General features: G+C 34.4%; 1 protein-coding gene across 1 annotated transcript; it reads left to right on the forward strand.

Moving 5' to 3' along the window:
* The first annotated feature begins 2,293 nt into the window (after window positions 1-2,293).
* On the forward strand, window positions 2,294-4,027 carry LOC131870668 (B3 domain-containing protein REM5-like). Its single transcript, XM_059215895.1, has 4 exons — window positions 2,294-2,630; window positions 3,044-3,367; window positions 3,462-3,553; window positions 3,776-4,027. Exons 1-4 carry the CDS (start codon window positions 2,294-2,296, stop codon window positions 4,025-4,027), a joined length of 1,005 nt encoding a protein of 334 aa, XP_059071878.1.
* The last annotated feature ends 9,375 nt before the right edge of the window (window positions 4,028-13,402 follow it).

Genomic DNA, 13,402 nt, shown 5'->3' on the forward strand with positions numbered 1-13,402 from the left:
TCCTCTCTCCCAAGTGCCAATTTTAGGGAATGATAAATGACACATTATAAGACATCCAAAACATCCTTTCCTTCACTTTCACAAGCACCCAACCTAGGGAATACTAAAATATGCAAATTCAAAACTCAAGAGTCATCCATACTTTCCTGAGTACTCCACTTATAGGTGAATTTTTTTTAATTAATTATTTTTACTTCACAAGTCATATTTACCATTATCAATGGACCCCTTCTTCCTTATGAATGTATTACAAATTGCACATTATAAATTAATTCTAATAACACCTAAGTTCCTAGAGACATTTTTTAATGGTGTTTGAAACATGTAAAATGACCTAGGATTTACAAGGTAGATAGCATCTAATCCTAACATTTTTGCAATTAACATCACACATTGTAAATATATCAATAGAAATAATCAACAAGGGAAAACATCCCTTATCTAACCATGCCTTCAGATTATTCAACATGCTTTCATGCTTCAAAAATATATCTAGAATAGCAACCAAGGTAACCACCATATCAAGCAAGAACTCTTATCCTCCATCATATCAAACCATGATAGGACAAGGACCATGCCAAGGTAAAAAAATTAATTATCATTGAATCTTACACAAATCTATGCATGAACATAAAACCCATATTAAAATGGCAAGAAACCGCTTTGAGAGGTTGCCTCACTCAAATTGGCTAGAATAGAAACCACAACAAGTTGCTAGCTCATCTAATCTATCCATATATCAAATCAATGTATACAATCCAACAAAGCTAGAACCTCATGCCATCAACATATCTACCCAAAAATTACAATTAGGTCCTTGTATCTCCACAAACAAAAGTAAATCTCAAAGGTAAAAATACACATAGATATGCAACAAAAAATATATGAAGCATCTTAACGCTACCAAAATGTTTAAGGTCAGCCCAAGAGAGGGGCCTCTTTCATATAGAATACATGTAGATTCTATAATTCATACTACATGGGTAATGTAAAATATGAAAACTAGATCAAGGAATTAAGAAGTCCTCCTGTAGCACTCGGATTAAGAATGTGGCTAATTGATCACATAGTGTCAAGGAAATGTAAGTATGGACATGAAAAATATATTAATAATCCAAAAACCTCTCCCAAGTCCTCCACACCAATAAATAAATAAATTAAAGAGCTACCAAATTATGCTAAAAGATAAAAGTACAAACAACTATACTTATCTCCATACAAACTCCAATTCCACGTACATAAGAACCCTTAAAGGAAAAAGACCATATATTAGGTAAGGGATAACCTACAAATCAATACATTTCCTTATACCAACAACACTAGCATGTGTCATGTTGTGTGTTTATTCCAACATCTAAGAATTCAACTCAAAGTGCAAACATGGCAATAATAGATGTAAACCTCTCAAACCAAAGGTTGATTAAGAAAATCAACCATTCCCACAAAAAGATAAATTCCTAGAGTAAAAAAATCATTTCTTATACCTCTCCAAACAAGTCCTCAAAACTATTATCATAATCCAAGGCCAAGCACAAGGAGAACAGTGGAACTACATAGAATCATGCACCTCCTTTTCAACAATTCCTCAAAACTAACAAAGCTCCAAAATAATGCACATAAGAATATGGGATATAAATAAAGAATGAATTTGATAGTTCCAAGTGAACAACATCTCTTAAGAGTATTCACCTACTAATTAGACCAAGAATGGGATACAAGATTATCTTATACACACAACACCAAGCAATTAAATCTTGCAATAAAGAGCAAACTTTTCTTTAGTTCCGTTATGGATTCACGTTCATATCTAGATATTTGACCTCACCCAAGTCTCTTTAATATCAATTAGCACAAATCGATCAATCCATGCCAACTTCAAATATAACCTACAAAATAATGAAGATCCAAACAAATGATTACTCAAAACCAAAGAGAATTACATCCCCTAAAGGAAGATCATAATACCACCTTTAAAATTGAATCCAAGAGTTGTCCATCCCCCTAGAGGAAGATCATAATACCACCTTTAAAAATGAATCCATTCGTTGTCCATGGTACAACGAAGGTGTTAATATCTCCAAACAACATGAAGATAACCATTCCCTGTTAATAGAACAAAAAAAAAAAAAATTGAGGAATTAGCGATGTTTGTTATTTTTTTTATTTGAAAAGAAGATTTCCTTTTGGGTGGTTCTGTTTAGGATTGAATTAAATTTCGCGTCACTGGATGCAGGAGATCCCAGCCGAGATTGCAGGCAGAATGAATTTTAGGGTTTGTAAAAATGCGATTCTCATGGGGCCAAGTGGTCACTTATGGCATGTAAAATTGTGCTGTACTGGTGCATCTGCATCTTTTAGAGATGGATGGCAAGATTTTGTTTCTGACAATCATATAAAAGCAAGAGACATTCTTGTTTTCAGGCATGTCAGGGATATGTATTTTGTGGTGCAAGTATTTGGTGCAATTCAACGTGAACATGAACAGAATGATACATTGTGTGATCCTAAAGAAGAAATCCTCTCGGGAATTTGCAGTCAAAACAAGGAAATCGCCTCAGCAGATTCTTCCACTCCCACGTCAGGTGCAGTTCCAAATGTTGCATCTTGCTCATTTATGAGGGCTAATTCAGGTAAGAAAGAAGGATCTCAAAACTGACAGATATCAAAACAGTGTTGTCTTCTTCTTTTTTTTTCTTAATTTCAATGTACAATTTTTTTTTAATAAAACAGTGCTGATAGATCATTGAATATGATCCGAATCATTGATGAAAAAAAAATTCAAAACAACAATCGTGATGAACTATAGAAATCTATTATCTGATATCAGAACATACTAAATCCTTTTATTTTATTTTCACAAAATATTGTATCTCCTCCGTGCAGTTCTTAACCCTGGAAAAAGTACACAACCAATGTTTTCAATGACCTTAACCAAGACTGCAACATCCAAACCTTTTATCCTTGTAAGGTTTTTGTTTCTATCATTTTAATTGAGGTTAGTCCATTTTAGGATTAAATCAACTCATTTTTTATGTTCTGGAAGTGTTACAGACCATTCCAAAAGATTTTGGAGACCGCTGGTTACCAAATAAGAAGGTAGAATTAGTATTCGTGCATCACAAGAATCCTGGAGAATGGCGGCATGTGCTTGGAATATATAGGGGTGGAAGGCAATATGGAATAAAATGGCAAAGATTTGTCATTGATAATAAGCTGCATAAAGGAGACAAATGTGTTCTTAAGTTGATAAACACAGTCAAGCACATTTTCATGATCTATGTTAATAAGAAAATTGTCTCAGCAGATTCTTCCACATCGGCTGCAGGTCCAAATGTTGCATCTGGCTCATTTATGAGGGATAATTCAGGTAAGAAAGTTCAAAGATCTCAAAACTGAAAGATATCAGAACATGCTAGAAATACTTTTGTATCATTTTTATTGTATCTCCTCCATGCAAACAGAGGCCGTTGCAGTTCTCAATCCTGTGAAAAGGGCGGAACCAATGTTTTCAGTGACCTTAAGCAAGAGTGCAACATCCAATTCTTTTTACCTTGTAAGTTTTTTTTTAATTTCTATCATATTAATTGAGGTTAGTGCAGTTTAGAATAAAATCAAAGTACCGTTTAAATCAAACATATTAAATTGATTTTTAGATTTAAAAGTGTTAAACATTCAAAATTGTTTAACATTCTTTAGACTTAATATGTTGCTTAATGTATATGATTTGGGTATGATTTAAGACTGAGTCATTTTTGATGTTCCTAAAATGTTACAGACCATTCCAAAAGGTTTTGGAGACCGTTGGTTACCAAATAAGAAGGTAGAATTAATCTTTGTGCATCACAAGAATCCTGGAGAATGGCGGCATATGCTTGATATATTCAGGGGTGGAAGGGAATATGGAGTATATTGGAAAAGTTTTGTCATCGACAATAAGCTGCATAAAGGAGACAACTGTGTTTTTAAGATGATAAACGGAGTGAAACACATTTTCATGATCTTTGTTGTTAACAGAGTTGGTGAGTAGATTTGTAATTAGTTTGTGTTGATTTGTAGTAGTTTGTGTTTTAAATAGAAACTGCGGGACAGGTCTAAGTTACTAGTAACTTTTTTTCTTTTCGTTTATAAGGTTGGCTAGAATGAAAGTTTGAAAAAAAAAGGGCTGTGGAGGATCAAAAGATTACTTTAGATACAATAATGTAACAGATGGCTTTTTGTTTGTTGCTTTTTCTTGCTATGTCTGGTGTCATGGATTCTCACTCCTCGTGAGTTTTTGTCATCTTTTATTGTAAATCTAAAATATATTCAAAACAAATGCCTTCTTATATCTTCTGCTGCCTGCAATTTTGTAACACTATCATCTTATCAACAAATATACTTCAATTTTTTATTAAACAAATAGATGATGATGGACAAGGAACAGTTCTTGGAAGCCAAAGGTGCTTCTAATATTTATAATTGCATAAATTCCTATGCTGTTTTAGATATTCTTTGTAGTCCAAAATAGTTTGATCAACACAATCTTTTTGTTCATTTCAGTTTGGAAGTTGCCAACTCAAGAAAGCCATTAAAATTCTTAAGGACACAAACTACATCCACTTGAACCAGCTATTTGTTTTATTATTCATTGGCCAAAGTTGGTCTTTTTTTAGTCATATCCGTTGGATGCATTTAGTCAATCACGTTTAAGAATTTTATAAATTTGTAAACAGTTCTATATTTCAATGTTTATTTATATTTAAATAATTTAAACAAAATTAATTATTTGTTTTCCTATTGGCTAATAGGAGTAACAGTCATTGTAAATTTTTTTTTTTTTTTAATTTTAATTAAAGATTTAATAAAAAAATTGAACTTTACACAGCGCATTGTTTTATTTATCAGTACAACGTTTATTACAAAGAAAGATGGAAATGCCATTAGACAATACATGGAGTAAAGAGAGACAGGCAAGTACAAAGCCCCAATCTGATGGGAGCATTTGTATTGCCAAAATCTAAAAAAATCCTCTCCATGGAATGGGTATTGAATGCGTATGCTTTTCAGCATTCACAAATATCATATTTTTATTGTCTATGCAGCGTTAATTTATTCTTTATCATTGTCCTTTTCCTGCTCAACAAAGAACACTGGGATTTCGTCCAGCTTGATCAAAGCAATCATGGTAAACACTGGCAAACACAGGTCACAACATGATTGATCAGGTAAAGAATTTCTTTCTGAAATAAAAAATGTTCATGGCAGCCATAGTTATTTCTGTTCTTAGCAAAATGAAGTAACAAAAACTCTAAATTAAGTAGGGGTAAGGAGTCATTAGTGGATATAGGACCAATAACCGTCATAGTACGAGCAAAAAAAAAAATGGTAATGGAAGGTCCATTAATAAATATCACATGTACCAATAGTGGATAATTTCTTAGCTTTTTTTACCATAATTAGTCCATTATTGGGACATTTGTGCACCACTACTGGGACATTTGTGCACCATTTCTGGGACATTTTGAGTTATCTACTATTGGTACAAAGGTGATTATGTATTGGACCACACTTTGAAATGACCATATTTTGACCTTTGTGCTCCATAGGGTGCATCGTTACTACCCACAAGCCAAAACAATAACCTTAAGCAGTTAAGTTGCATATAGGGAGAACCAAAAAACTTAAGATGCACGAAATTAGCTATCTCCAATACTGACTCCTTTCCCTTAGATGACCTTTACAAAAAGCAAATTACAAAAACCCTAGATTTTTATTTAACATAGAAAAGAAACCTTGGAGTGGTTGGGATGCCGTAAATTTCGAGAGCTGGTAGTAACTCTGCATATCACTTCTAACAGTGCACAATTCGTTGAAATCTGATATTCGATGATTTGTTCAGAGTAAGGTTTGTAAAAAAATTATATTCTAGAGCGGAGACCATCTCCAAAACATACATAATCTTGGAACATTTTTCATTTGTACGGCATCATGCAAAATATAGTAATTGTTTTGTGCTATAATAGGGTGGTTGTGATTCTTTAAATATAAACAACAAAGCAACGTGGTTGTGTCAAAACTTATTTTCATGGCGAAACTTAGGAAACGAATTTTCAGAGATGAATATGTGATAGTCAAATTCTTTGCTAACATGACAAGATATGCATTCATGTGGAAATAATCATGTCGTACGCCACTGTTTATAACCAAATAATTTTCTTTATTCATAGATTTCTTACCAAATAGATGAACATTGATCAGAAAAATGAAGAGACACAACAAAATTTGATCCAACGAAAATCAATTATTACTTCCAAGTAGAACAGGTACAATTTCCATTTGTTAAACACCCATAATTAGAATTAACAAATGCACATGGACCTTCCATCTTGTTCCTTCTACTAATTAAATTGAGAAAAAAATTGTTAGCCTAAATTAACTTTTACTGTTTTATATTTAGGCACATAGTTTTGTTTTATGTCTGTTTTTTCAGCATCTAATGAACTACTTACCCATCTTTTTCTTATAGCTTGTGCTACCTATTTGATCAGAAATAAGTGAGAGTATTCAATTAAATGAAATATTTAATATTTAATCATTTTTTGTCTTTATATAAATGTTAACCTTTCAACATTGGATTGTCTCTTCAATTTCTCATGAGGACATAAATATAGTGGTTGTTCAGCTTCTTTGAAAGCTTATAGATAAGCTCAATTTGAATCTAATAGATAGAGTTACAGGCATACAACTCTTAGGACGAGTTTGTCAAGCTGTGACATACCTGTCGAGTTTGCCCAAATTGGATAGATTCAAGGGCATGCAGCTCTTTCACGAGTTTGCCCAAAATTGTATGGATTTTACATATATATTGAATGAAATGAAGCTTTGAGATGGTTTATTATGTGTTTACAATACCACCAATTCTTCTTTTGATATTGTCCCCTGAATTACCAAAATAATTCAGATCACTACCCATCTTTTTCTTATAGCTTGTGCTCCTCTAATATAACCTTGTATTTTAAGTGCAATAAAATCTGAATGATATAGTTTATTTTCTTTTAAGTATTTTGAAATTCATTTACAGTTAAATCCGAATGATACAATTTTATTTTCTTTATCTAAAATTTAAGATAAAAATGGAAGTTGAAGTAATTGGGATTATAGAAACATAAATAAAAAAATCACAGAACTAGTGGTAGGATAGCTATATAATTTTATTGATTTTATATTGGAGTCTCATAGATGAATTTCATTATTGATTTTATTTTGCAGTTTAATTAATGAATTGGATTGTTTTGCTTATAAAAAATTATACTAAAATGTCCTTGAATTTTTTTAAGATTCAATTGTTTCAATATTACTTACAACTATATATAGAGGTAGGTCATGCCCATTTTAATTATATATATGGACGTGCAACCTGATTCCAACATGATAACTCTCTCTGAAATGAAATACAGAGAAATACCACTTTTATGTGTTGCTCAAAGAGGATATCATCTTGAATTTTAGGATACATATATAGACGTGTGAATGTTATTATTTTGTCTACTTTTACCAAAATCCTTATAACTTGTGTATATGTGTTTGTTAGTTATTTTTATAGAATCTTTAAAACTTGTGTATATGAATTAAATTTTAAGACATATATGATTAATGTACACAATCAATGCACTTATGGCTCCAAGTACATGCCAAATAGCTCTCTTTTCCAACAAAAAGCCAAGTCAAGAATTCTAATGGAATTCTATTCTAAATAGTTATCTTTTTGTTTGACATCGATTTCTACCATCAAATATTAATTTTCTTAATAAGAAAAAAGAGATGGAAGATAATAACCACTTCATATATGATTTTTTTAACATTATTTTTATATTTAAATATCATGAAAATGAAGTTAAAAGTTGATGATTATTATTGGAACAATGATATTGAGTGAATTCAATTTTCACAATATCAAGACAAGACAAGTTAGAAAGAAATGGTGTTTATCTTGCACCTTCATTTGTAGGAAGTCTTCTCATTGAAAAGAGTTTTTGGGTTAGTTCAACAACTAGTTTCACTTTGTAGGTTATGAGCATTAGCCTTTATTCTAGCAATATTAATTTTCATTTAGGTGGTGTTTTTCTTAATTTATCAAATTATATGGTGTTCCAACTCCATAGTTTTGTCAAATTTTATTGATCCACATTTCATGAGTAGTAGTTCACAAGAGCTACCTCTCACTAGTATGAATGATCTACTTAACATTAATTGCATCTATATGATGCTTATAGCGGTGAATAAATGGAAAAGGAACTTCCCAAGACGTCACCCATTTCAGTATTGCTCCAGCTCTAACACTCTTGAGCATAAAATTTGACCCAAGATAAAGCCTTCTTAATTGGCTATCCCATTTGCAAAACCTTCAACAAGTAAATTGTTCTTTTGAAGAATAAATTGTAAAGCTCCCCTGCTCACTCATTTACATTTAAGTGACATGTTTTGTAGCATATCAAATTATATATTTTTTCTTTATATAGTTAATGTGCAACCGAAGTTACAAAAAAAGTATAATTTAAAATAAAATATTAAAAAAGTGCATAACCTCATGAGGGGTGCATACCTTGTTATGCAAGCTAACTTTACATCACTCCGATAAAAATGACCTTCCCACCAAACATGGGAAATAAATTCCTATTATCTAAGAGCTTCTCATCATTTCCCCACTTTTACAATTATTTTTTAATCGAGATTCAACTATGTAATTTTTAGTCAATAGTTATCAACCCATATTTAATGAGTAGTGATTCACAAGGGTGAAGCATTAGAACTTCGTGGGAGGCCACTCATCCTTGTATTACTTCAACTCAAATATGCTTAACCATGGAGTTTCTCCCATGGTCAATCCTTGCTTCCCCATTTGTAAAACCTTCAACAATTGTTGCTCCTTAATATGGATAATCCATTATAAAGCTCCCTACCTTATTCATTACATGTTTAGTGGTATTTTTTTGTAGTATATGAAATTATATGATATTATCAAAATTCAACTAGACATAGTATTGAGTCAATATTTATTGACCCATATTTTATGAGTAGTTTCTTAGAAGAGTCCATATTTAATGAGCATGAATGGTCCACTTAGTGATCAATGCATCTAGATAATTCTCAAAGGACTAAAGCGTCAAAATTCATGGGATGTCACCCATTCCAATACTACTCTAACTCAAGTCCAATTAACCATGGAGTTTACCCAAGATCAAAACCACATAGTATGCTACCTTATGTGCAAAACCTTTATTAGGTACGTTGTGCCTTATAAAAAATTCATTGTAGATCTCCCTAACTCATTGATTTAATTATATGTTTTTTTAGTGTGATTTAATTATATATATTTTTAATCAATCTTTATTGACTCGTATTTATACCCATAATATTTTAAGTATACATATTATTAGATGTTACTTAACCATTTTTTAAGTTGTTATGAATTAATATATATTAAAATATGTATAATTGAAAGCATTCCTTTAATTAGCTTAGATTAATTTAAGAAAACATTCTTCTTTACTATGTTTATATAAATATTATTTTTTATTATGAATCTAAACTACTACATATGCACATGGACACATAAATAGGAAAGCAATAAATAAGAAAAACAAAACATAAATGATATATATTTGTTTTACTTAAGAAACATTTAATTTATATATTATTGGTTTTATATTTTATTATTGAAGAACTATTTTCCTTTTCAATAATAATGAAATAAGTCATTAAATCAATACTCAAGTTTTAAAAAATAAAATAAATTATTTATTTTAACTTTTACTTCACAAGTTATTTTATTTTTCTATGTGAATACCCATTTGAGCGTGCTCCCCCCTAGAATCATTGCAAACTAATAAAAAATCAAAACATTTTTTAAAGGTGTATAGAATGGAGTCTAGTTTTTAAAAATGTAAGTTGTTTCAAAATCCAATTAATGTGTAAAAAACTATACCCAAAATTGTACATGTTAGTTTCTGACCAAAAACAAACATGCTAACAATAGAAATTAGAGATGAAAGCCTTAAAAAAAATCAAAATGTGAAACAAATTACATGGTTGGATAGCTAAGAAAGAGCTTAAGGACACTATGGTTTTTTTTTTAATTTGCATTGAAACACATGCAAACCTGATGGATAGCACGACCAAAAATATGGGAAAATTTTTAATCTCCTTATATAAACACATCTCAGGCCTAAAATGGTCTTTGGGTTGGATGTTCAAGTACAATCCAACCTAAAAGGCTGGTGTTTTCCAATGCAAACCATTTGGAAAGCACCAAATATGGAACTCACCCTATTTGGCACCCGCAAAATTCAAAAATTTCACTTTTTACATTTGATTTGGTGCTCGCCAAATATTCTGCATTGTTAAATTATACATTTTGTGAATGGGAAAATGTTCTAGTTTGGACACAAGTTATACCCTCGAAGAAGAATATATACATTTTTCCACTCTCTAGTTCTCTCCCTCCCTCTCCACCTTTCTCTCTCTCCCCCTTACCCCTATCCATTTATGAACTATCTCCCTCTCTTCTCTCTCTCTCCCCAAACCTATCTATCTCCTCATTCCCTATGTCTCTCACTCCCTCCATGTCTACCTCTCCATCCATCCCCTCTTACTCCTCTCTTTGTTCTTCTATCTCTTCTCTTCTCCCTCTTTCCCCACTCTAGGTATCTCCCTTGCTTTCTTCCCCTCTCCCTCTCTATCTCCCTCCCCCACTCTCTCTTATTCTCTCCTCCTCTTTTATTCTCTATCTCTGTTGTCTAGGTCATCACCTATCCATCCCACCCTCTCTCTCCCCTCTCTAGGTTTCTGCCTCCCTCCCTCTCCACCTATCTACCTCTACATATAGGTCTCATTACCCACCTCCCTCTATCCCCCTCTATCTATCTCACTCCTCTCTCACAATCTAGGTCTCTCACCTATCTTTACCCCTATAGGTCTCTCACCTATCTATATGTTCCCTCTATATTTTTCTCCCTCTCCCTTAACCCTATCCCTTTATGAACTCCCTCATATTCTCTCTCTCCCCTAACTTCTTATCTCCTCCTTCCATAAGTCTCTCAATCCCTCCATGTCTACCTCTCCATCCATCCCCTCTTACTCCTCTCTTTGTTCTTTTGTCTCTCCTCTTCCACCTCTCTCCTCTCTCTAGGTATCTCCCTCCCTTTCTTCCCATTTCCCTCTCTATCTCCCCATCCATACATACCCCCATATCTATCTCACTCCCCCTCTCTATTATTCTCTCATCCTCTTGTATTTTTTCTCTCTACTATCTAGGTCATCACCTCTCTCTCTCCTCTCTAGGTTTCTCGCTCCCTTCCTCTCCACCTATTAACCTCTTTATCCATGTCTCATTACCCACCTCTCTCTATCCCCCTCTACCTATCTCAATCCTCTCTCTCGCCATCTAGTTCTCTCATCTCTCTCTCCCCATCTATTTCCCTCACCTATCTATATATCCCCTCTCTAGTTCTCTCTCTCTTTCTTCCCCTCTATCTCCCTCCCCCTTTACCCCTATCTATTTATAAACTCTTTCCTTCTCTCCACTCTCCCCTCTCACCTCTCTATCTCCTCCTTCCCCAAGTCATTCACTCCTCCTCCTTCCCCAAGTCATTCACTCCTTCTATGTCTATCTCTCCCTCGATCCCTTCTTACTCCTCTCTCTCTTTATTCTTTCATCTCTCCTCTTATTCCCCCTCCCATTTCTAGGCATCTCCCTTCTTTTCTTCCACTCTCCCTCTCTATCTCCCTCTCCCTCCTTACACCCGTTTCTCTCTCCCTTGCCTACTAATTCTTATTATCTACCTCTTATCACATCATCAGCTTTCCATCAAACTCTTTGTCCCCCTCTCTCGGTTTCTCCCTCTTCACCTTTCTACTTCTCCATCCATATCTCACTACCAACCTCTCTCTCTCTCTCTCTCTCTCTCTCTCTCTCTCTCTCTCTCTCTCTCTCTCTCTCTCTCTCTCTCTCTCTCTCTCCCCTCTAGGTATCTTATATCTCTATCTAACCCCTCTCTAGTTCTCCCCCTCCCTCTCCACCTCTCTCTATCTCATATCTCATATCTCTATTAAGGCTATGATTTTAGAATTTACGATTAATGATGTATATTTGAGGTTTTACCTTTCACTTCCTCACTCCTTCCTATCCTCTCTACCTTGCCTTTACTCCTTACCCCCATCTCTCTCTCTCTCTCTCTCTCTCTCTCTCTCTCTCTCTCTCTCTCTCTCTCTCTCTCTCTCTCTCTCTCTCTCTCTCTCTCTCTCTCTCTCTCTCTCTCTCTCTCTCTCTCTCTCTCTCTCTCTCTCTCTCTCTCTCTCTCTCTCTCTCTCTCTCTCTCTCTCTCTCTGTTCTCTTGATCACTACATTTCCTTCCCCCCTCTATAAGTCTCTCCATCCCTCCCTCTTTACCTCTCTACCACTCCATCCCTGTCTACTTACCCACCTCTCTCTCTCCAAGATCTAGGTCTCTCACCTCCATATATCTCTCCCCTCTCTCTCTCTCTCTTCTTGAACTTCTCTATCATTTTTTTCTCTTTCTCCCTCACCTATATACCTCTCTCCTCTCTATGTCTCTCACTCCATGTATACCTCTCCCTCCCTCCATCCTTAGCCATCTCTTTCTCTTTGTTCTCTCTCCCTCATTTTCTCTCTCGTTCTCCTAAGTCATCAAATCTCTTTTTCTATCCCCCCTTATCTATCTCACCCCTCTCTCTCCCCCTCTAGGTCTCTCATCTATCTATATGTACCCTATCTAGTTCTCTCCCTCCCCCCTTACCACTCTCCATTTATATAATTTAATATTCTCTTATCTCTCTTCCCTTGCCTCTCTATCTACTTTCCTAGGTCCATCATTTCCTCCACTCTATTCCCTAAAGAATTTATATACCCTAAACCCTATATCAGATAGATTTAGAGAGAGAGAGAGATTGGATGAAGGTAAATGAAGGCATGGAAAGAGTGAGGGACCTAGGGAAGGAGGAGATTGAGAAGTGAAGAGAGAGAGAGAGAGGGGGGATGAGTCAGATAAATACACGAGGAGATAGAGGTGAGAGACCTAGATAGGGAGAGAAGGTAGTGAAATAGATAGAGGGGGATATAGAAAGGTGGGTAATGATTCAAGGATGGAGAATTATATTAGAGGTAGAGATGGAGGAAGGGAGAAACCTAAAGAGTAGAGAGAGAGAGGTTGAGAGGGAGAGGTGATGACCTAGACAACTGAGAGAGAGAATAAGAGGGAGAGATAATAAGAGTAGGGTAGGGACATAGATATGAGGGTAAGGAGGGAGGGGGGATGGAGTAGGAGAGAATGGAGAGAGAGGTGAGTGAGAAGAGACAGATGAAGACGGAGAGATAGAGGGAAGTATCAAAATGACCAGTACCCTC

This window comes from Cryptomeria japonica, chromosome 2, assembly GCF_030272615.1.
Source record: "Cryptomeria japonica chromosome 2, Sugi_1.0, whole genome shotgun sequence".
Classification (NCBI taxonomy): domain Eukaryota; kingdom Viridiplantae; phylum Streptophyta; class Pinopsida; order Cupressales; family Cupressaceae; genus Cryptomeria; species Cryptomeria japonica.

Excerpts from the sequence above, each read along its gene's own strand:
- LOC131870668 (XM_059215895.1), top strand. The coding sequence starts at position 2,294 with ATGGGGCCAAGTGGTCACTTATGGCATGTAAAATTGTGCTGTACTGGT. Across the intron at positions 2,631-3,043 it reads ATTTATGAGGGCTAATTCAG|TGTTACAGACCATTCCAAAA; the intron begins GTAAGAAAGAAG and ends ATGTTCTGGAAG. Across the intron at positions 3,554-3,775 it reads CATCCAATTCTTTTTACCTT|ACCATTCCAAAAGGTTTTGG; the intron begins GTAAGTTTTTTT and ends AAAATGTTACAG.